Source organism: Chanodichthys erythropterus, chromosome 12, assembly GCF_024489055.1.
Source record: "Chanodichthys erythropterus isolate Z2021 chromosome 12, ASM2448905v1, whole genome shotgun sequence".
NCBI classification, from domain to species: domain Eukaryota; kingdom Metazoa; phylum Chordata; class Actinopteri; order Cypriniformes; family Xenocyprididae; genus Chanodichthys; species Chanodichthys erythropterus.
The window spans coordinates 47,244,575-47,268,627 of NC_090232.1; the positions used below are offsets into that span (position 1 = coordinate 47,244,575).

The 24,053-nt window shown below is 36.5% G+C and overlaps 1 protein-coding gene across 2 annotated transcripts in view; it reads right to left on the bottom strand.

Annotated features, from left to right (window-relative positions):
- Nucleotides 1-792: 792 nt before the first annotated feature.
- Nucleotides 793-24,053, bottom strand: part of LOC137031474 (complement C3) — a 32,668-nt gene continuing 9,407 nt past the window's right edge. Inside the window, exons 11-41 of one of the 2 annotated variants that reach the window (XM_067402450.1) lie at nucleotides 23,298-23,441; nucleotides 23,008-23,211; nucleotides 20,916-21,107; nucleotides 20,676-20,828; nucleotides 20,475-20,604; nucleotides 20,316-20,387; nucleotides 19,158-19,355; nucleotides 16,979-17,093; nucleotides 16,004-16,095; nucleotides 15,785-15,924; nucleotides 14,125-14,334; nucleotides 13,941-14,004; nucleotides 13,763-13,849; nucleotides 13,398-13,601; nucleotides 13,215-13,290; nucleotides 12,820-12,979; nucleotides 12,491-12,586; nucleotides 11,983-12,139; nucleotides 8,431-8,594; nucleotides 5,780-5,935; nucleotides 5,537-5,596; nucleotides 5,367-5,457; nucleotides 5,232-5,280; nucleotides 4,880-4,970; nucleotides 4,615-4,704; nucleotides 4,387-4,492; nucleotides 2,054-2,143; nucleotides 1,863-1,943; nucleotides 1,704-1,787; nucleotides 1,454-1,589; nucleotides 793-1,268 (exon numbers count right to left, since the gene is read on the bottom strand). In XM_067402450.1, the coding sequence (XP_067258551.1) occupies nucleotides 1,127-1,268; nucleotides 1,454-1,589; nucleotides 1,704-1,787; nucleotides 1,863-1,943; nucleotides 2,054-2,143; nucleotides 4,387-4,492; nucleotides 4,615-4,704; nucleotides 4,880-4,970; nucleotides 5,232-5,280; nucleotides 5,367-5,457; nucleotides 5,537-5,596; nucleotides 5,780-5,935; nucleotides 8,431-8,594; nucleotides 11,983-12,139; nucleotides 12,491-12,586; nucleotides 12,820-12,979; nucleotides 13,215-13,290; nucleotides 13,398-13,601; nucleotides 13,763-13,849; nucleotides 13,941-14,004; nucleotides 14,125-14,334; nucleotides 15,785-15,924; nucleotides 16,004-16,095; nucleotides 16,979-17,093; nucleotides 19,158-19,355; nucleotides 20,316-20,387; nucleotides 20,475-20,604; nucleotides 20,676-20,828; nucleotides 20,916-21,107; nucleotides 23,008-23,211; nucleotides 23,298-23,441 (3,834 nt within the window). In that variant the 3' untranslated portion in view covers nucleotides 793-1,126. Of the gene's footprint in view, nucleotides 1,269-1,453; nucleotides 1,590-1,703; nucleotides 1,788-1,862; nucleotides 1,944-2,053; nucleotides 2,144-3,126; nucleotides 3,445-4,386; nucleotides 4,493-4,614; nucleotides 4,705-4,879; nucleotides 4,971-5,231; nucleotides 5,281-5,366; nucleotides 5,458-5,536; nucleotides 5,597-5,779; nucleotides 5,936-8,430; nucleotides 8,595-11,982; nucleotides 12,140-12,490; nucleotides 12,587-12,819; nucleotides 12,980-13,214; nucleotides 13,291-13,397; nucleotides 13,602-13,762; nucleotides 13,850-13,940; nucleotides 14,005-14,124; nucleotides 14,335-15,784; nucleotides 15,925-16,003; nucleotides 16,096-16,978; nucleotides 17,094-19,157; nucleotides 19,356-20,315; nucleotides 20,388-20,474; nucleotides 20,605-20,675; nucleotides 20,829-20,915; nucleotides 21,108-23,007; nucleotides 23,212-23,297; nucleotides 23,442-24,053 lie in introns of those variants that run through there. The other variant, XM_067402451.1, reaches the window with a different exon arrangement.

A 24,053-nucleotide genomic window follows, 5' to 3' on the forward strand; every position in this document is an offset into this window, starting at 1 on the left:
CCCCTCACTGCAGAACATGAGATCCAGGGGGTGGAGACGGGTAGGTTTAGGGATATGTAAAGTGGGAGGAGTTGGATCTGGATCCAACCTCACCCCCTAGATCTTGTGTTCTGCATTGAAGACCATCTCTCGCTATTTTGTATTTTGTTGCCATTTACTTTGATCCATCTTATTATAGTGCATCATTGACCTGATAAAAAACATGTAGGCCTACTGTTTATTTATAAATACTGTGCAGTATCACTGTAGTAATGTGCTTTGGTTTTGTTGCTTCCTCACATATAATCCTCTGATTGGGTTTTGGAAATGAACTGTTTTTCATTGCCATTGGTTTGGTATTTATTTACTAATTAGCCATTATTAAATGAAACAAATAGCTGTGCTCTTACTTGCAGATTTTTATTTTAATGCAATACAACTTTATTGTCAGTTTACACTAAAATTCACTTTTGGTAAAATGCTATGCTATGAAAATTCACTTTGCTTCACCCAATCCTTCCTTTCCACAATCAGCACATACTTAAAGGGATAGTTCACCCAAAAATGAAAATTCTATCATCATTTACTCACCCTCAAGTTGTTCAAAATCTGTATAATTTTCTTTGTTCTGTTGAACACAAAGGAATATATTTTGAAGAATGTATTAAACTGAACAGTTCTGGGGCACCATTGACTTTCATAGTTTCAATGGTGGCCAAAAGTGGCCTGGTTACAAACTTTCCTCAAAATATCTTCCTTTGTGTCCAACAGAACAAAGAAATTTATGCAGATTTGGAACAGCTTGAGGGTGAGTAAATGACAGAATTTTCATTTTTGGGTAAACTATCCATTTAAATTCCAATTGAATCCCTCATAAAAGTGACTGTGAATCCTTCTCATGAAGTTAATTCTGTTATATTGATGTCATCCAATTGCAAAGAAATTAATACAGACTGTTGTATGTTTGCAAATTTTATTTGACAAATGGCTTTAAATGATTTTATTTCAGTTGATAGACATTATGTTGAACTGCATAAACTTTAAAACAAAAATCTGGAAATATAGGCCTACTAGAATTAAAAGCTTGTTAAGTTGTGGCTGTAAGGCTGTTTTAGATTAGTAAATGAATTTCAGCTCATGAAACTGCTTATGTGGAGCATCCAAATCGGCTGAGCTTGTTGGCGAGCGAGGTGAGGCCGATATACTTTGCTCGATGTTCGGCCGTCTGGCCTTCCTTGTCTGACGGCCAGTATTCAATCCAGGTGTCTTCACCCAAGTGATACCGCAACCTGAGATGATTGAGATAATTGAGAATTTTTTTCATTAGGAGCATCCATACAGCAGATAGCCATAATAAGATTTCTGCTCAAAATGCAAATGCATTATTGTCAAACATCTCATAACTGGAGCGCCAAGAACAGTATCGGTCAATTTCCACATAAACCAAATTAAAATCATCTTCCAAATGTCATACTTTCCACCAATCTTCGGAAGGGTCTTGGTTTGGCCCATGATCAGGTACGTCTTGCCTCTTTCAAATTTCAGAAAGTCTCTACAGTAAGGATGAGCCAAGAATGACCTCATACTCCCTTCAGCATCTGGATCAGTGCCTGAAAACAGACACACATGGAGCACGTCATGAAACAGCTGACATCTTTCATGTCCAGTTTGTCACTGACACAGTAAATCTGAAACAAACTGCACAAGAAAATTTCAAACCATACCTTCCTTTAGCACTTGTTCAACTGTCATGTTGTAGATGTCTGCATGCAGTGAGAAGCTCATTTGCAACAGCCTGGTTTTATAAACTATAAGATAAATGTGTTACATGATCATCTACAAAACAGCTCTGAACATTTTATATATATATAAGCTCTGTTTACCGTATTCCACTTCATGTTCACAAGCCTTTTCTTCACGATTGTCCTCATCAATCTTTCCACTCTTTTGCAAACTGCAGTTCTCTGTCAGAATATTTAATTCATTTACTCTTTCTCATGGAGACTTCATGAAATTATATTTTTAAAGCATGTTGTATGTTCATCTTGCATTTAACGAATGAAAGTGTACATACCTTCCGCACACTGGCACAGCTCCTCACTGCAGAGTCTGTTCAATGCACCGTCTTTCTTATGAGGATGGTAGAACTTCACACAACGCTTATCTGTTAAAATATTAAAGTGAAGAAGTAAGATTAAAGTGCAGCATATCACCACTGTCAAGCGGAAACCTTGTATGTCTAAACCCGCTACTTTTCAGGAAACAGAAAAATCATAATCAATCAAATCAAAAGTCATATTACACTGCTCAAAAAAATTAAGTCTCTGCTCCTGAAGTACATAAAGCATAAGGGAAGAGGTCCAATGTTCCTATAAATGTAATTTACTCTTTTATTTCCATAGAATTAAAGCGCAATTTTGATAACAGTGCGTATTCTTGAGTTTTTCAGGTGTGAGCACTGATGTGACTGTCATTTAGTTGAATCATACAAAATATTTGGGAAGAGAATACAGATTGTAGCTTTTGTGACATCACAAATAAGGCACCACCCACAACTCTGCCATATTAGCATTGACCCTGTCCTCAGTGAGTTGTACACTGTCTGCCATTTTCTCCAGGAGCAGCTGTAGAGACAAGAATGTCTCGTAAGCAACTCAGGTGTTTTGTTGTTTGGATGTAAGAGTGAACATAACAGCCTTCATTTACTCCCGAGCCGCTGAAAATGCATTGGATTAATTTTTATCTTTGAAGGGAATGTGCTCCAATAAACCTAAATTCGTTAATGTCTGCGTGAATCATTTTGCTTTGTGAACCAGGGTCAATACAAAGGGACAACAGAAAACAGGTTTTGCTAGAAAGTTGTTACTACTAAATACTAGTTACGGCAGTAATGAAGGGGAGAGCATGTACTTTATTTCAGCTTGTAAGGTGGTTTTCTGGAGTAAAAACGGATGCTTCGTCTTTTGTGTGATGTACAATAAACCTTATAAAACTCATCAGTAAAGTTTTGGCCATCATTCGGACGGGTTCCGCTACAACTGGCTTGTACTAATAGTGGATAAAAGCAAGATGACAACATGAACGCAAGTTATGAATGTAATTACACTAAACTATACCTGTTATATCTCCATGCAGCATATATTCTCTGGCTCTGTAGGCATCATTGTCTGAACACCACTACTGACAATTTAAGTGTATAAGATTGTCCTGTCATCTCTGATGGTATGGGGTTGCATGAGTGCGTGTGGCATGGGCAGCCTACACATCTGGAAAGGCACCATCAATGCTGAAAGGTATATCCAAGTTCTAGAACAACATATGCTCCCATCCAGACGTCGTCTCTTTCAGGGAAGACCTTGCATTTTCCAACATGACAATGCCAGACCACATACTGCATCAATTACAACATCATGGCTGCGTAGAAGAAGGATCCGGGTACTGAAATGGCCAGCCTGCAGTCCAGATCTTTCACCCATAGAAAACATTTGGTGCATCATAAAGAGGAAGATGCGACAAAGAAGACCTAAGACAGTTGAACAACTAGAAGCCTGTTTTAGACAAGAATGGGACAACATTCCTATTCCTAAACTTGAGCAACTTGTCTCCTCAGTCCCCAAACCGTTGCAGACTGTTCTAAAAAGAAGAGGGGATGCCACACAGTGGTAAACATGGCCTTGTCCCAACTTTTTTGAGATGTGTTGAAGCCATGAAATTTAAAATCAACTTATTTTTCCCTTAAAATTATACATTTTCTCAGTTTAAACATTTGATATGTCATCTATGTTGTATTCTGAATAAAATATTGAAATTTGAAACTTCCACATCATTGCATTCTGTTTTTATTCACAATTTGTACAGTGTCCCAACTTTTTTGGAATTGGGTTTGTATTAAGATAGAACCACTGAACTCATGAACAACATGAACTTTTTCAAATATTTTTTTATGGATCTTGAGAGTTTCAATGGCTTTGCTCTCAATAGAGGCCTCAATGAGCCATCAGATTTCATCAACAATATCTTAATTTGTGTTCTGAAGATGAACAAAGGTCTTACGAGTGTGGAGCAACATGATGGTAAGTAATAAATGACATTATTTTCATTTCTGGGTGAACTAACAGTTTAATTTGAATGTCCACTTTATATTTAATATTGGCCACTTCTTTATGATAGAAATTCTACAGCCACTGTAATTTCTTGAACATGAACTTGTACATCAAAACCTGCAAACTCTGTTTGAGGGTTATTCTCCCGTGTTTGTGTACGTATATACATCATTGTGTTACAAATCTGGTGAAATGGCGCATATTGCATACCCAGATTAGCATTAACACCCCTAGTTAGATGCTTTCTTTTCTATTCCTCTTGACACAAATGTTGGTATGCTGGATGTGTGCAACTGTAATGTACCTGGAGTGTTGTACTCGTACACAGTGACACCGGCAGGCTGCAGCATTCCCACTTCATTGATCTTGTGAACTTTGAAAACAATTCTTTCTGTCTCTTTATGAGAAACCTAAAAAGATTATTAAAGCATTACCTATGCCAAACAGCAATTTACCAAATTGCTCACAAAGGAGAAAGAATTCAGTTGTGATCACAAAAAGAGAAATGCAACACATTATAGTGTTCTTGTACCTTATCTATGTAGATGATAAGAGATCCTCGCTCTGACAGCTCCTTGTTCAACTCAAAGCTCTGAATGTACTTATCCTTACCAGAAGATAACTAATGGAAAATCATGAGAGCAAAAAAAACAAAACAAAAAACAGGTGTGATATCAAGTATAAAATATCAATTAAATGAATTTGATAGCATTTATAATGGAAGATTATGTTGGACTTGTAAATATTCTGTGTTTATACTATTTCAACTTTCACATTCCTTGACACTATTTATTTACCTTTGAAAGATCACGTTCATCCACTTTAAACCCTGTCAGCAGGCCAATGTCCAAAATAGACATGGTTGAGCTTCTTAATGGGTCCTTGAAACTGCAAAGGAGGCACACGTGATGCAGACCGATTGATGACACTGGCGCTAACCATCAGTGTCGCTTTCAATTTCCTGCTTTTGCAGCTTCCGCTTGTGCATCACTTAACATTGCTTCGCCCCTTTTTATAGAAGTATTACAAAGTTTGATGCCACAACATTCTTGATAAATTTAGAAATGTTATTTCTGTACATTTCAGAAAAGACAAATGGGACAAATGGTCTGTGAATCTTGTTTAAAGTTAGGATATTTGTGTACTCACATGTATTCAATGGTAAGTTGATAACTTTCAGTGGCTCCATCATAGGACACTTCATATAGAGAGAAAGCATCATAATCAAACTTTATTTTACAACACAGCAGTTCAAATTAGTCACATTCTCACGCTCAATACTACCATCGTCCTGTTTGTCCATGTTCACACTGAGATCAAACACATTACAGTCATCGTCTTTCTCTTCAGGCAGAGCATAATACAGAGAAAACACCTGCGAGGAAAGGACAAAAGTTTTTAACACAAAACAATTTTCTGATGAAGATTTCACGAGCGTGTCCGTGCACACATACCGAGAGCATGGCCATCCCAGTCCCTTGAGCGGTGATGTTGAAGCTCTTCGTAATGTCAAACTGTGGCATTCAGTCCATAAAGTAGACCGATAAAGAAAACACACTTTTAGGTGAATCGTTTAACACAATCAACATGTGAATCAGACTTTTGTATGCATTTAATTTCTATTTCTCAACAATACTATTGCTAACTGAGTGCTGTTTTTAAGCACAGACATTAGTTCATTCAGTCATTTTCCAGACCTTGTCAGAGCGTGCAAGATTAAGGTTGGAATGTCTTATAGCGATCTTCTTGTTGTTTGATCTCTCCTGCACAGCGAGCTCCAGGTCCAAATTAATGTCTACCTTCTTAACCTGGATGCGATACTCAGCCACGGCTTGGAACACCAGGATTGTTGCCTAAACAAATGGGTAATGAGACAAAACAAAACAGAACAAAAATGTTTTGGGGTATCAAATTAAAAGACCTGGCCAATTAACATAATACATACCACTTCATTTAGGCATGTTTGTATTTTATTTTAATTATTATTTTTTTTTATCATAATGTTCCCAAATAGTCTGTAGGAAGTGTCATTCCAGTGAATTTTATCCTCCACTACCAAGTAGTTTCTCTGTTGTATTAGAACTGCACGATTAATGTGATCTTGATTCAAACACCAAGCTATCTCATTACTAAATGACAGCGATTCAGCTGTCTGTTGATAACACCGTAACATTCAAATTTGTGTTTTGTGTGCTTTTCAACCACACAGTATTGTTATTTCTGTGACACAAATGTTCAAATGATCACGGACATACTGGGATAAAAGTTTATAGTTATGTAAACACTTATGTCTATGGCAGCGATTAAAATAGAGTAAAGCAGCTTTTGAAAGTAATTTTGCGCTTCAGATAACGATTGCATTGATTACATCGTTAAGCCAGTAGGTGGCGACAAGTGACTTAATAAATGTGTCATTGAATCATTCATTCAAGAGATTCGTTCAAACACAGATTCATCCAGTAATGGATCAGTGAGTCACTGAATCATTCATTCAAACCATTTTTTTTTAAATAATTCAAATTAAATACAAATTTATTTATTAATATAACTCCGATTGTGTTCCTCTAAAAGAAGAAAGTCATATACACCTAGGATGGCTTGAGGGTGAGTAAAGCTTGGGGTGATTTTCATTTTAAAATGAACTAATCCTTTAAATAGACAGCATCAATTAAAGGGTTAGTTCACCCAAAAATGAAAATTCTGTCATTAATGACTCACCCGTCGTTTCAAACCCGTAAGACCTCCGTTCATCTTCGGAACACAGTTTAAGATATTTTAGATTTAGTCAGAGAGCTTTCTGTCCCTCCATTGAAAATATATGTACGGTATACTGTCCATGTCCAGAAAGGTTATAAAAACATCATCAAAGTAGTCCATGTGACATCAGTGGGTTAGTTAGAATTTGTTGAAGCATCGAAAATACATTTTGGTCCAGAAATAACAAAAACTACGACTTTATTCAGCATTGTATTCTCTTCCTTTCCATTGAATTGATTCCATTGAACTGATTCCATTGAATCCTTTCGTCTGTCGGCGTTGATAATGCACTTTTACGTCGTCCGTGGTTGTTTTTGGCGATTAGGACATCCGCGACATGCACACTTATGCACCGTTTTAAAAAATATAGCAATACCAAAATACAAACAATGTAGAATAGCTTGAGTACAGCGTGCGTCTCCCTCAGACTGTAAACGAAGCTCGGGCGCACCGGATAACACATCAGCAGCGCCTTACGTCAGCAGCGTCACTGCGGAGTCGCGAACCACACTCCGGAGCATTGACAACCGACCCGGAAGAGAAGACAATGCTGAATAAAGTCGTAGTTTTTGTTATTTTTGAACCAAAATGTATTTTCAATGCTTCAAAATGTCGTGGATGTCCTAAACAACCACGGCGATGTAAAAGTGCTTTACCAACGCCACCAGATGAAAGGATTCAATGGAATCAGTTAAATGGAATCAATTCAATGGAAAGGATTCCGGAAGAGAAGACAATGCTGAATGAAGTCGTAGTTTTTGTTATTTTTCGGCCAAAATGTTTTTTCGATGCTTCAACAAATTCTAACTAACCCACTGATGTCACATGGACTACTTTGATGATGTTTTTATTACCTTTCTGGACATGGACAGTATACCGTACAAACATTTTCAATGGAGGGACAGAAAGCTCTCTGACTAAATCTAAAATATCTTAAACTGTGATCCGAAGATGAAGGGAGGTCTTACGGGTTTGGAACGACATGAGGGTGAGTCATTAATGACATCATTTTCATTTTTGGGTGAACTAACCCTTTAACATTTTGTCAGAACCTCTAGTAAATTACATATTTTGTTTAGTTGTCTGTTCAGAATCGTGATTTAAAAAAAAAAAAAAAAAATCACAATTCTCAATTTATCCACAATTGTGCGGCTCTATGTTGTAGTATTCAGCTCCCATTAGTTTACGCAACACTGAACTTTTAGCATTAAAATGAATCTTTTGAAACCTGGTTTTCTAACAGAAAAACCTACTTTTTTCACAGAATGTCCAAGCTGCTTTCTTCCAAACATTGAAAGTGGGCACTAAAATCTCACAATTTCGCAATCGTTCAGACATTCAAAACTTCTGGAGCATTTCTCAGTCTGGGTGAAAATGTGGGTGTGCGTACAGCTATAAGCCACTTAAGTGACATTTCCTTGGTATATCAATAAAATGCAGTATCCTTTTAAATAAAATAACTCCTAGGGGTGAACAAATGTGAAGAAATCCAGACACAAGGAACAAAATGAAGAGGACAATGTAAATTGTAAGCTATAAAAATCAGTCAGTCAAGAAAAAACATTCATTTGTTAGTCAATTGATGAAATACCTGAGTGGTGCCATAACCTCCGTAGCGGGTTTGTTGCTTTCCCAGCCAACGCACGGCCTTTCCGGCTTTCTCAAAATGTTTTGCCATCACCAGGGCAAGAACTGCATAACCTGTGGCCTCTAGAGAGTGATGGTGCTGCCCAGGAACTTGCCAATATATGCCATCTAAAGAAATCGTAATATCACAGCTTGATTTTTTTGATAATAATATGTGTTCCCTTACGAAAAACTAGTATACTTCAAGTTCATTTGATCAAGTATACTAAAGTAATGTTCAAGTATACTTTATGTAGTAAGTATAATATCAATGTACTAGTAGTAAACTTGTAAGTGTACTATTTTAATACCGCTTGGGACTAAATTGGCCCAATTGAAGTATACGTTTAAGTGTCCTATAAGTGTAACAGTAGTAAACTTTAACTAGGTCACATTTGTACTGCATCTGTACTAAAAGTGAACTTATACTAGTATACTAGTAGTTTACTATTTTAATACTAGTAGTAGCTACATTTTTAGTATACGAAAGTACACTTTGAAATATACTCTCAGTAAACTGCTAGTTTAGTGCAAGTATACTTTTAAGTTTTCTGTAAGTGAACATGAAATCACACTTATAGTTTACTTTTTATATATTATTTTTGCACTTTAAGTATACTTCTATGTTCCTACACAGCAAAAACTGCAGTGTTAAATTAACTCTCCAGGGAGTACATGTGAGACCATACTCGAGTGTTAAAGTTAATGAGATAATTAAGTGATTAATTGAGTGATGATTGAGCATTATTGAAGACACCTGATGATAACACATTTTTTAAGCCACCATCGTGGAGATCAGTGTTTGCTTTAGTTTGGCTCTTGTCCCTTGACTTTTTAAAATAAAATTTTGATTGGGTTATTTTAACTGAGTTATAACATCCAGACAAACAAATGGAAAAAATTATCAGGTGGTGGTGGTAATGTTTTCACGTGATCATTATTTGATCTGAATCACTGAACTCATTTAGAGCTCAATCTCTGAGTTAGATTTACATTATTAGTTACAGCAGAACTGTGATTCTACAGCACAAGATCAGCTTTATCGATATAATCTGAAGGATTTCACAAAAAAAAAAAAAGTCTTTCTTTTAGGTACACACAGACATCAAGAATCAGCCTGTGAATCTCAACAGTGGTGGCCATCATAAAGCATGTTGCAGTGCATTCTGGGAGCCACCAATCAAAATTCATCCATGGCTCCCATCATGCATTGCTGCATGAATAAATTATGAGCTGAATTGTCTTAGTAATTTTCTTTATTCTCATATTTTATTTTGTTCCGTTTATGTGACTTTTTAGTAGCTTGTTTTCTAATGTTCAGAGTTGATCTGTTGATCAGAATATGTTGCTTGTCACCGTCCTTGAAATTCACAGGCTGATTCTTGATGTCTGTGTGTGTCTAAGAGAAATATATATATATATATATAGCTATATATGAAGAGTTTGGTTCCAAAACGCTATAAATCCATTTTGATTAATTTGAGTAAAAAGGTGTTTTCTTTACCAAGAAATTGGCAAAATGAAAACCACTCTTTTCTGTTTCAAACTTTCACATAGCATCTTTTGGTTATAAAAACATTAAAAATTCAAATCTAGATTTTGATTTTCAAAGGTTTATTATAAAAATTTATTATTTTTTCCCCAAAATGCAATAAATGCATGACACGTTTTTTTGTTTTGATTTTTTTTTTTTCAAAATGCACTTAATCCATCAATATAAAAGTTATTTTTCATATTGAAAGTAAGTTAATTCACATATATGACAGCCTCTGAACTTTGTCAATACTAATCGTATGTACATGCATTTGACTAAAAATACATTCATTCGTCGCTCCCAAAATGAATTCAACGAGTCATCTTGTTAATCTTATAAATGAATTATGTCTCTGTTTGTCATTACCGATCAAGGCGTATCTGGCGTCACCGCATGGTTAAAATAAACAGTTCAGTTTAGGGAGCGTGATAGAAGTTTGATGCTGTCGTGAAACAAGCAACAGCCGGCATTTTTCCTCCTCCCGACTCGAGTGCCTCGCCTTCTTAATCTCCTCACGTAAATGATTTCGATGGCTTGCGTTTCTTCCCCACCGCAGAAAGCACCACAGGTTCAGCAATGTTCATCGAAATTATTCATTTTTCTGTTTTTGTTGATCACAAAGTACAAAGTAGATAAAGGATGCGGGGTGTATTCAGAGCGCCGCCATTACTGTTTACAGTGCATGGAATGGTGCGCTGTGATTGGTTGAGCGGATATATCGCGTTCTGCAGAGAAGGGAGACTGGCGTTTGTCGCGTTTTGGAAAGAAAGGGAGAAAACATGACAGAATAACACAACGGATATCGCATTTTGCGCAAAATTAATAAATGACTTTTCAATACCGACCAGATACAATACTGATTTTGGCGGAAACTCAAATTTTTTGAAAATGGCGTTTATCGCGTTTTGGAACCAAACTCTTCATATATATATAGCTCAGAACAACTGTTTGGGAAATCCTTCAGATTATGTTGATAAAGCGGATCTTGTGCTGCTGTAATCAATAACGTAAATCTAACTCAGAGATTGGACTCTAAATGAGTTCAGATATTCAGACCAAATAATGATTATGTAAAAACATAACCAACATCACCTGATCATTTTTTCCACTTGTTTGTCTGGATGTTATAACTCAGTTAAAACAGCCCAAACAAAATTTTATTTTAAAAAGTCAAGGGTCAAGAGCCCAACTAAAGCAAACACTCATCTCAATGATGGTGGCTTAAAAATTGTGATTTTCTCCTTTGGTGATTCTGATTGTTATCATCAGGTGTCTTCAATAATGCTCAATCATCACTCAATTAATCACTTAATTATCTCATTAACTTTAACACTCTTGAGTATGGTCTCACATGTACTCCCTGGAGAGTTAATTTAACACTGCAGTTTTTGCTGTGTAGGAACATAGAAGTATGCTTAAAGTGCAAAAATAATATATAAAAAGTAAACTATAAGTGTGATGTCATGTTCACTTAAAGAAAACTTAAAAGTATACTTGCACTAAACTAGCAGTTTACTGAGAGTATATTTCAAAGTGTACTTTCGTATACTAAAAATGTAGCTACTATTAGTATTAAAATAGTAAACTACTAGTATACTAGTATAAGTTCACTTTTAGTACAGATGCAGTACAAATGAGAAACGTAGCTGTGAACTAGTTAAAGTTTACTACTGTTACACTTATAGTACACTTAAACGTATACTTCAATTGGGCCAATTTAGTCCCAAGTGGTATTAAAATAGTACACTTTCAAGTTTACTACTAGTACATTGATATTATACTTGAACATTACTTTAGTATACTTGATCAAATGAACTTGAAGTATACTAGTTTTTCGTAAGGGTTACAACACACATTTTTATACAAAAGTGATTCAAAAAGTTATAAAAGTTTAAGAATTGTTGGAAAACAACTGACACAAACAACTTTTTTTTTAATTTAAACAATCATGTAAAATCATTGACAGACTGTAACATTACTTACCTTTGCTTTCGGTGGAATGACTCATCAGGATGTCTTTTTCCAGTTTTCCAGCATGGGCCAAAGCGTAAGAAGTTATAGCGACAGCATAAGTGCTGGTCAGACTGTGAACTCTCAGCGTCAGGTAATTAACGGCTCTGTTTATGCTGTTCTGAAGACTCTAGTATTGAGAGAGAGAGAGAGAGAGACTCAGTGAGACTCAGGGTGCTTTCATACTTGGTTCAATTACCTGGTTCAAATCAGAGTTCGATTGTATTGCATGTACTGCAAATGTTCTAAAGAACACCGGAGTATACATTCTCTCTGCTTGCAGTGCACGCTTGTCAAGAAAGTGAGCGAGACACCAAACACAGTTTAGTATTTTTGTACTAGACATGAACCAGACCAAACGAACAGAACTCTTGACGTCCATCGAACCTGGGAATGCACCAAAAGTGCTAGTGTGAAAGCAGCCTCAGTGAGGCTGATGTGACATATTGTTGTGCTGTTTGTTTCTAGGAATCACACTTACCTGGACAGATCGAGCACAGATCTTGTGCCCCTCTTGCATGGCAATTAGGACAAATGCAGTTAGTGAGGCATCAGCGTCTTTTCCCTGTACGTTACCCTGGAATTAACATACACTCAAATAATAAGATGTTGTATACTGATATTATAAGAATGTTGGGATTATTCTGAAGTGCACAGGTTTAGGTGCTACACACAGCCAGGAAAAGCCCACGGTTTGGCTGACTTTCACACAATGTACTTGTTAGTTCTTATAATGTTCCAGAATAAATTATGGGCTCCAACTATTGTACTTTATTTTTGAGAGGAATTTTATAAAAAATTCCCACTTACAACCATCTCGCTGTGATACACAGGGGCATCTTCTTTAAATGTGCCGTCTGGCAGCTGTTTGTTCATTGCCAGCCATTTGAGGGCGCTGCAGATCACATTCTCCTCTATGACGATCAGATCGCTGGCCATAGCGAACACTTTCGCCACATATGCTGTCAGCCTGTAAATGGACACAAGATTAAGTATAATGCAAGAAACGCAATTATTATCGCTCAGTATTTGTTCATAATTGATAAGCTTCGCAATGTTTACAGTTATTGAACTGAATTGAACCAACACTGAACTGAAGTGATATGAATAATGACACTATTGTCTTCTGTAGAGCTGCTTTAAAGTTGTTTAATCAGTGCTGAATTTTGCGAACACTGAAATATTATTTTTTAGCATTATGTCACCATGTGCTACTCGGCCGGTGTAACCAGGCAGCATAGGACCCGTCAGATTTACGGAAAGTCAACTCCAGCTGATAACCTTCACAAGAAAAAAAAAATAAAAATTTGATGACGTAGTGGCACGTGCTCAGCACTTTAACTCAATTTAACGATTGGGAGCACATTAAAGTTAATGTTGAGGCTGACCTGTGTTGATATGTTTAACGGCTTCATTACGGCGCTCCATGCCAACAGCCTCCCACTGCTTGGTGCTGTCCAGATAATGAGTGGCAATGAGAGGTAGAGTCATGTAGATCATGGTCTGCTCTCCACATCCATGGGGCTGGACAATGAGTTGACCCATAAAATTACCACTGATGGCCTGCTCGACTGTACGCGTTATCTCTTCACCTGCGAGCGTGGAAGGCAAATGACTGTGATTGGCTTTTGAAAGTCGTATTTGCACCATGTTGGCATGCATAAACTGATACATCAGATACAAAAGAGTTTAGGAAAAAATAAAATGGATTTCATAGGTCCCTCAGAGAATGAAATTGCAATAAGATTTTCACCTATCACTGTGATCAGTGTGGAAGCAGGTGTGTTGGGAACCCTTCGACGTGGGATGTCACTCCTCATCGCCACGACCTGCACGCCGTCTGTTCGATAAAGATGGTATAGGGTGTTTGAAGAGAATTTCAACCATCATTTTCATTCCATATTCAGCATGTATTTCTCAAGAACCTGCACCTGGGTGCTCAGAGGGGTTGATCTCCACAACTCGCTCTTCCACTTCGGTTAACACACCTTCAGACTGAAAGAAAATCGAACACAACTTGGTGGACGCATTGAAAATCTTGAAATAAGTAATTGAGGACAGATTGCTGTAGAAATCACTAGAGCTTTCCTCTAAATGTTGACATGGTAGACTCACCACCACCTTCAGATTCTTTCTAATCGCGTCATTGCGATTGGAGCTGTATGCCTCAGCTTCAATCCATTGCTCATGGATATCCATGGGGATGATGATGAGAGGAACGGCTATGGAGGACATGGGGCCGACGGAAACTGTTATCCTGCTGTTTTGCTTTTTTCTGGCGCTGCTGCAAATACCCTCTGACGTCTTGAATTTGATACGCACTGACTGGTAAGACAAAACGAGGTCTTCAGCACGGGGAGAAACAACTGGACAATTTAACATCATAAAGCCAGACATATGAAATAATACTCAGACAAACACCACAAAAATATGCAATTTGTAGCAGTTGCTGATATTTATGGACAAAAATTCTGATGATTGTAATCTAAAATCAATTATAACAGTATAGCAGATACTCATATAAATATTAGTTGCCACTCTATATCTGCCAATAACATGTCTAAGATAATATTTAAAGGGTTAATTCACCCAAAAATGAAAATTCTGTCATTTATTACTTACCCTCATGCTGTTCCACACCCGTAAAACCTTCGTTAATCTTCAGAACACAAATTAAGATATTTTAGCTGAAATCCGATAGGGAGCAATTACATTTCTTCTCTCAAGATCCATAAAGGTACTAAAAACATATTTAAATCAGTTCATGTGAGTACAGTGGTTCAATATTAATATTATAAATCAACGAGCGCCAAAAAAACTAAAAACTAAACTTATTTAGTGATGGCAGATTTCAAAACACTGCTTCAGGAAGCATCGGAGCACAGTGAATCAGTGTGTCGAATCTGCTTTTCGGAGCACCAAAGTCACATGATTTCAGCCGTTGGCAGTTTGACACGTGATCTGAATCATGATTCGACACACTGATTCATTTATGATCCGATGCTTCCTGAAGCAGTGTTTTGAAATTGACCATCACTAAATAAGTCGTTATTTTGTTTTTTTGGCACCCCATATTCTCGTTGCTTTATAATATTAATATTGAACCACTGTACACTGTATTGAACCGATCCACATTAATGGATCTTGAGAGAGGAAGTGTCCATTGCTCCCTATGGAGGCCACAGGGAGCCATTGGATTTCAACTAAAATATCTTAATTTGTGTTCTGAAGATGAACGAAGGTCTTACGGATGAGGAACGACATGAGGGTGAGTAACAAATGACAGAATTAAAATTTTTGGGTGAACTAACCGTTTAAATGCTTAATTTTATGATCAAAGCTCTGTAGTTTTAAAACATACAGGATAATGCAATGCAACACAATGATGATTGAGAGATTAACAAATAAACGTTCCTCAAAAGCCAGATGATCATATTTGATACATTTTTCTATTAAAAAAACAAAAAACAAAACATAAATTTAAGATTCTTCAGTTCAGTATGTGTTCTTCTTGATATATTACTAACAATATCAAAGTTATTCTTACGTTTACTTGATAAAAATCAGTAAAGCTTTCACAGCAAAAAGACATATGAACCATGAGCTTAAGGTGGACGTTTGTATTATAAGCAAGCCTTTTACTTGCTAAAAAAGTATAAATTATCAGTCAGATGTCAGAAGGCATGTTTTGATCATTTAGAGGCCTTATAAATTTGCATATCAAGTAGACTTTAAAGAGTTAATACAATGTACATTGTTAGTAAACTGCACATACTTTAATCTTCTGATTGCTGTAATTGTGAACAATAGCCTTTATTTCCACTTGTTCATTCCGCACCACTGAATAAGGCATCCTTAGATCAATAAAAAAATCCTTTTTAACGGTGATCTCATAAGGATCTGCCACACATATTCCTGCAGATAAAATGAGGGAGTGTCAAAAAACAGCAAATAATAAACAGGATAACAAATGAACAAGATCTGTGCTTTTTACCGAGGGTCTTGGACAGGCTGATGGCTGTGATCTGCCAGGTTGTGATGGAGTCTTTCAGATATATTCCAGTCCTTAAGGCTGTCGTTTCATCACTAGACACAAACAAAGACACTAACTTTTCAAAAAAATTTTTTTTAAATGTATATGATTTATATAAACAAATGTTCGCCTGCCAAGTGGTTCTGCCAAAACTGCACTATTTTTTTCAAAAAGGCTTACGCTGTATGTCCTACACCTTCTCAATTCTACTTATGGAAAAAATGGAACTGGCGCTGTGTTCATTCCGTAAGTTGATCAGTTGTTTATATAAAGCACATACAATTAAATTTTTTTAGAAAATGACAGATCGTTTCTCTAGATAAGACCCTTATTCCTCGTCTGGTATCATTTAAAGCCCTTTGAAGCTGCACTGAATCTGTCATTTTGACCTTCAACCATTTGGAGTCCATTGAAGTCCACTATAAGGAGAATAATCCTGCAATGCTTTCATCAAAATTTCTTTTCGACTGAAGAAAGAAAGACATGAACATCTTGGATGACATGGGGGTGAGTAAATTATCAGGAAAATTTTATTTGAAAGTGAACTAATCCTTTAAACACAAGCACATAAACATAGACAATGGACGAGGATTAACTGATTAGTAACCATACAGACTAACGAGAGCTAATACAGAAACAACAGGAACGAACCAAACAGAACATGATCGTTACACACGTTACATAGCCAGTTCCTTCAGGATTTTGCAAACTAATCTCCTGCATTATTTGCTCACTGACACTTTAGTTTTCATTTTAACATTTACCATAGAAATTATAAGCTGATTTCTGATTGATTTTTAAGACATATAAAAGTGTGTCCAGCATTGCCTCTTTTTTTGAAGAAGAAGAAGAAGAAGAACAGAGTTGCAGTTCCACAAAATATTTTCAAGTCAAGTTCAATTGATTCGTTAACTAGCTATATATTATTTCGCTCACCACAACTGGTTTGAAGGACAAGTAGGTAGAGTGATCTCCTCCCAGAGCCAGCTTTCAGGAAACTGTGTACGTACCAACACGTCATCTGGTTGATCATCAAATTCATCTTCCTCACCTGAACAAGCAAACTAGTGTATACTACCATTTAAAGACTTGGGACCATTCAGCAAGAACACATTAAATTGATCAAAAATGACAGTAAAGACATTTATAATGTTACAAAAGGTTTCTATTTCAACTAAGCACATAATTATTTATTTAAATGAAAATTATTTTATCAAAAAATAATTAAAAAAAAAAAAAAACGTATTTTAGTTTCCACAAAAATACAAAAAAGCAGAGCTTTTTTCAACATTGATAATAGTGAGAAAATGCATATTAGAGAACTGAAACTGAAAATTCAACTTTGAATGGAGGAATAAATGACATTTTAAAATATAATACAATAGAAAAGGTTTTGTTTTTTTTTTTTGTTTTTTTTACAATACTACTGTTTTTACTGTATATTTGATCAAATAAATGCAGTCTTGGTGAGCAAAAGAGACTTCTTTCAAAAACAAACGAAAATCTTACTGATCTTTTAAATGGTAGTGTATTTATATAATTACTTCAATTTTAAAGGTGCTCTAAGTGATCCTGGAAGGAGTAACTTCCTGTTGACGTTCGAAGTGTTGTCAAACAAAACAGAGGCTAGCTAGACCCTCCCTCCTCCTCCTCCTCCCCTTCCCCTCCGTGCTTCCTGAAACAGTCATGAACGTGCATTTAAAATCATTCTTGTCGGTTATTGGCTGGAGCATGTTTATTATGTTTCATGGTCGAGGCTGCACCAGTTTGTTTTTATTGCCATTTTCGGAGCTTGTGGCGACTACAGAGACCGCGCTTTTTTTTTTACAATGTGTTCAGGGGACAAGCAGCTAGCGGATAGTGAGGAGATGTTTGCTGTATGTGACAAAAAATGTTTTGGCCTAAGATATCACTTAGAGCACCTTTAAGCTACAAAAAAGAATTAGATGAGAGTCTAATATTGGAGAAAAATTATAATGATTAATCTATAAATCGCACTAATGATAAGTTTATTGGGTTGTAATAAAATGAGAATTTGTGATCATAATATCGTCGCTGTCTGATGAACACCACGTATGTCCATTTTGCCGATTTTTAGATTTTTCGACGGATTGAATGTCCAGGTTCATTTCCGTATACAGTATGCTTCACATATCTAAATGGCCAATGAAAAGTTGTGAAATCATGTCATCTGATTTTCGCACATATCCATTTGGTGTCAAAGCTGTCAATCACGCCGCGTATCTCCCGCCCTGTGGAAGCATTTCGCCGGTCTCCTGAAGTTTCATCGAAGCTCAGCACTGGATAGCCGAATAACACTGTGAGGTTACATTGCCAAATAAACATAGCCTGGTGAGACAATGACTTTCCTTTATCGAGGTAAACATTTCCCCCCTGACGCCAGACGTACATCTAGGAATGACAAAATTACGGGAGGACTGTGCAAACAAAGTATCTGTCTAGCATTACCATGTCAGTGTATTGATTCATTGTCCCTTCATAGTTTGCAAGAGACATTTAATACATGTATAATTAATATTAAATAAACTAAGCGTATTTAATAAACTAAGACGTAGTCTATTTAATAAACTGAGCGTATTCATCTGTCAATTTGAAACGCGACTTGGCCATTCTATTTAATTATCGGAAGAACGCGTATCGACCACCGTTACTGTAAAATATGCACGTATGTCCATTTAAACTCAATTTTGGTCAAATGTGGATTATATCATTACACTGGCAAGAATATGGTTACATGTAAAGATGCCGTACCAAGTATGACAACGCTACATTCAACTGCTTTTGAAATACAGTGTTTTTTTCACTTCCTGAAAAGTAACCGTTTTGGACATACGTGAGTTTCATCGGGCACCGACGATATTGTAGATGACTAACAGCTATAATTAACCCCACATGCATTATTAAAGTGTACAATTGTTTCTACATATTATAATAATGCGTATATGAAATTTAGCACAAAAAAAAAAAAAATAAAAAAAAAAATAAATCAAGAAAGTAGCATTTGAGAGTTACACAAATGGAAAATTCTCTTGCTGAAATCACTGCATGCTTGAGAGTTGAGAGAACACATTTGCAAATGAGGCTAAAATCTCACTGCGGGCCAGAAGCATCTCATCCTCGCCAGAGTACTTTGTCCAGTGGTCTTTGATCTCTTTGCAGCAATGCAGAAAGGCCTGGACACATTCTTCTTCATCTAAGATGAAGCTGGCTCGCAGTTCACATGTGTAGCCAAGGTAATTGTCTTGCATGCCATCCACGCAGCACTTCTTCAGTTCCCCAGAGTATTTGCCAGCTGAGAAGACAATGTTAGTATCAAACAGATGGAGAGCAGACCATGAGGGCAGAAGGAAAGAAACTACATAATATGATCTTCAATAAAACATAGGGCTGCACAAATTGGAAGGAAATCTAACTGCAAATTTTCTGATAAAAACGGGAAATGTGATTTAAAAAAAAAAAAAAAAATCCAGGTTTCCTGTGCTTGTTTGTAGGGCTGCACAATTTGGCCAAAATGTGTTATTGTATAAAAAAGACCCAAAATAATATGGCTATAAATTAATAATAATAATAGTAATTATTAATAGTCATTATTATTAAATAAAAAATAAATATTTCACTGTTGTAAAATACAAAATTAAAGTTTTTAATAAAATAATAATATAAAAATTATTATTACTACGAAATAAAAATATAAAAATCACTAACAAAACTAAATAAGAAATATTTCACTGTAAAACACAACAAATTGAGTATTTAAGAAAAATGATATAGCCATTCAACATTTATTTTGATGGAAAAACGCAGGGAGCCCTTAAAGCAGGGATGGACAACTCCGGTCCTGGAGGGCCAGTGTCCTGCAGAGTTTATCTCCATCCCTGATAAAAACTCACTTGCCTATAACTTTCTACTAATCCTAAAGACCTTGATTAGCTGGTTCAGGTGTGTTTGATTAGGGTTGGACCTAAACTCTGCTGGACACTGGCCCTCCAGGACCGGAGTTGTCCATCCTTGCCTTAAAGCTTCTCTTTTGTTGATTCTCATCAGCATTTCTCTTTACAAGTAGAGCACATGCAAATTTGCTTAATGGCTTGTGGAGTGACGTAGCAGCAATGTGATTGGATGATAGTTAACACTCTCTCTCTCTCTCTCTCTCTCTCTACACATGATCAACTTAAATTGACACAAAATGTGTTAAAATAGCCATAACACAAAAAATGTGTTATTAATTAACACATCCTTTTTGAGAGTGTACCCAAAGTAGTGGTGAGCTGCAGAAGACTCTGGGCTCGCCGTTTTCTCTTAGACGGGACAGGACACTCGGTATCTACAAGAACATCAAAGATTTGTTTAGAAATATAGAGCACAAAAGAAAACTGTTCAGTTGAAACTAAAGGAATCAAACAATTAATACTTGTTCTGGTGTCTGTTCCTCCTGCAGTGCTGGACTCAAATATCAGACCTGCATCACTGAAAACTCCCATACTGTCCCTTCCACTTCCTGCCGTACAGCCGGTGTCATGTTTCTCTATGATGTCCCAGATCTAAAGCAGGAAAGAGATCAGGTCATTTTAAGCCTGGAACTGCTGAAGTTTTTGCACATGAGGTTAATTACCTTAGTCTGAGTGAGTCTGTTCTTGTCATTAAGGACATATACACCCTTATCTACAGCGACCAGCCCAACTATAGCTCCGGGGTCTCCGGATATTTTCAGGCTGAACTGATCTCCTGGGCCAAATTGTGCTTGGTCCTTCACCTCGACTTTGAGCTGCGATTAAAAACAGTAAAGTGATACTCAGAAATGTTGATAGTAGTGAGAGAACTTTTCCTGGTCATGGTTTCTCAGTTGACCCACCGTTCCCATGCACGTGTCCTTCACATCGACCCAGACTGAATCAGACACCACCTCAGACGAGCCCACATGGTAATAAGCCACGAAGCGGAAGGACGGCACCATGTCTTTGGTTACAAGTAGAGACAGAGTCACCAGAGATTGTCCTCTCCTCTGAAACCTGTCTGCTTGAACGATCTGACCTTTACTTAAGATCTGTAGGAATAAAGATAAATATAGCCAGCATAAATTAAATGTGATAAATGGTTTTAACTCCTCAACAGGAGGATGTTATTTAAAGGGATAGTTCACCCAAAAATGAAAATTTGATGTTTATCTGCTTACCCCCAGGGCATCCAAGATGTAGGTGACTTTTTCTTCAGTAGAACACAAATTATGATTTTTAACTGCAACCGCTGCCGTCTGTCAGCCGTATAATGTGTGTCAATAGGAAATCCATCTATAAGAGTAAAAAAAAAAACATGCATAGACAAATCCAAATTAAACCCTGCAGCTTGTGACGACACATCGATGTCCATAAGACACGAAACGATCGGTTTGTGCGAGAAACTGAACATTAATGTGTCATCACAAGCCGCAGGGTTTAATTTGGATTTGTATATGCATGTTTTTTTTGTTTTTTTTTACCCTTATAGACTAAGTTCCCACTGACAAGCATTATACGACTGACAGATTGCAACGGTTGGAGTTAAAAATCATCATTTGTGTTCTGCTGAAGAAACAAAGTCACCTACATCTTGGATGCCCTGGGGGTAAGCAGATAAACATCAAATTTTCATTTTTGGGTGAACTATCCCTATTATATATATATATATATATATATATATATATATATATCTATTCAAACAACTAGCTTCTATTTTTAAAGGTGCCCTAGAACCCCTTTTCAAAAGATGTAATATAAGTCTAAGGTGTCCCCTGAACGTGTCTGTGAAGTTTCAGCTAAAAATAGCCCATAGATTTTTTTTAATAATTTTTTTTAACTGCCTATTTTGAGCCATAATTACATATGCACCGATTAAGCGCGCGACCCCTTTAAATCTCTCGCTCCCCACCCCCGCGAGCTCTCGACTGCCTTAAACAGCAAACACAAAGTTCACACAGCTAATATAACCCTCAAAATGGATCTTTACAAAGTGTTCGTCATGCATACATCGATTCCTGTAAGAATAGTATTTATTTGGATGTTTACATTTGATTCTTCGTGGCTAAAGCTAACATTACACACTGTTGGAGAGATTTATAAAGAATGAAGTTGTGTTTATGAATTATACAGACTGCAAGTGTGTTTAATAATGGAAATAGTGACATCTCTTGTCTCTGTGAATACAGTAAGAAACAATGGTAACTTTAACCACATTTAACAGTACATTAGCAACATGCTAACGAAACATTTAGAAAGACAATTTACAAATATCACTAAAAATATCATGTTATCATGGATCATGTCAGTTATTATTGCTCCATCTGCCATTTTTCGCTATTGTCCTTGCTTGCTTACCTAGTCTGATGATTCAGCTGTGCTCATCCAGACGTCCTGCCCTTGTCTAATACCTAGAATATGGGCTGGCATATGCAAATATTGAGGGCGTACATATTAATGATCCCGACTGTTGCATAACATCCGGTGTTACGTTGAGATTCGCCTGTTTTTCGGCGAATTGAGATTGAGATTGAGATTTATATAAGAAGGAGGAAACAATGGAGTTTGAAACTCATTGTATGTCATTTCCATGTACTGAACTCTTGTTATTCATCTATGCCAAGGCAAATTAAAATTTTCATTCTATGGCACCTTTAAATATATCTCTGATTGTGTTCTTCTGAAAGAAGAAAGTCATATACACCTAGGGTGACTTGAGGGTGAGTAAATCATGGAATAATTTTCATTTTTGGGTGAACTAACCCTTTAAGTCACTTACACTCCAGCAATGATGTAGGTTTTCAAAAAAAAAAAAAAAAATGTAATACATTCACATGTATGAATATAATTTGCATAGTAACTCACTCCTAAATAGATGTAAAAATATTGATATCAAACATCTAGGATATACAAATTAGTGTATGAGCACCAATTGCATCATGTGATCCTCACCATATAGGTGAAATCCTGGTTTATTACTCCAGGGCTGTTTCCCAGATTCAAATTGACTTTCATTTGATCACCGATCTGAAGCTCTGCAGTATCAATGCCGATGTGCAGGTAGTTGTTGGAGCCGCCTTTGGGCATGTATGCCTGAGCCGTCATCTTTTTTGTGGCCTGCTGATCATCACTTAATAGTGGATCTTTGGTCTTTGCCTGGAAATAAACAATTATTTTGCAGGTTTGCAAAATTTGAAAAGTCATTGAGACTTTGAGTTTTTTCACTGAAGCTCAGATCTTACAGTGATCTCCAGTGTGGAAGATCCTCCCTGAGTATTGATGGTAACCTTCGCAATGCCATTGGCTCTAGTTTTGCCTCTGACCCCTCCAGGATTGACCTCCACTTCCACATTAGCAGGTGTCTGATCAGGATTTGTTACATAGACCTTAAGAAATAAAAAGAAACATTAAACAATAGCATCATGTATCTGAGGCCAGCGGAGGGTAGTATCCCAGCTAACATAATTTTGTTATAAGAACGTTCTCTAAATATTCGGTGTTGGTTCGGGGAACTTAAAATCTTCCAGCTTTCTTGACGTTATAGGAATGTTTTTATAAGGTATAATGTTCCTCAAATGTTCTTTCAACTTAATTTTGATCTAAAATTCAACATTGTAGGAACGTTGATTTGTAACATTCCAAGAACATGAAAATGTTCAGTTTCCTTAATGTTAGTAGAATGTTATTTAAAGGTTAGTATGATGTTCCTGAAACATTCTTTCAATCATTCAAACACCTGCTGTGAACAAACACTGAAAGAAACAAAACTACAAAAACAACTCAACAAAAGTCAAGAGCTGAAATAAAGCAAACACCGATCTCCGTAACAGAGATCTCAAACTAAACATTTTCAATAAGACATCAACATCCAAACTTCTGTTAATTTTCAATAAGAGCTTCTGTAGACGTGTGGCAAAAATAAAGTCAGTCTGGTTAGTAATAAGTGAAGCTGGTAATGCTGTTTGTGGAGTTGTTTAATCAGATCTTCAGAGATTTAA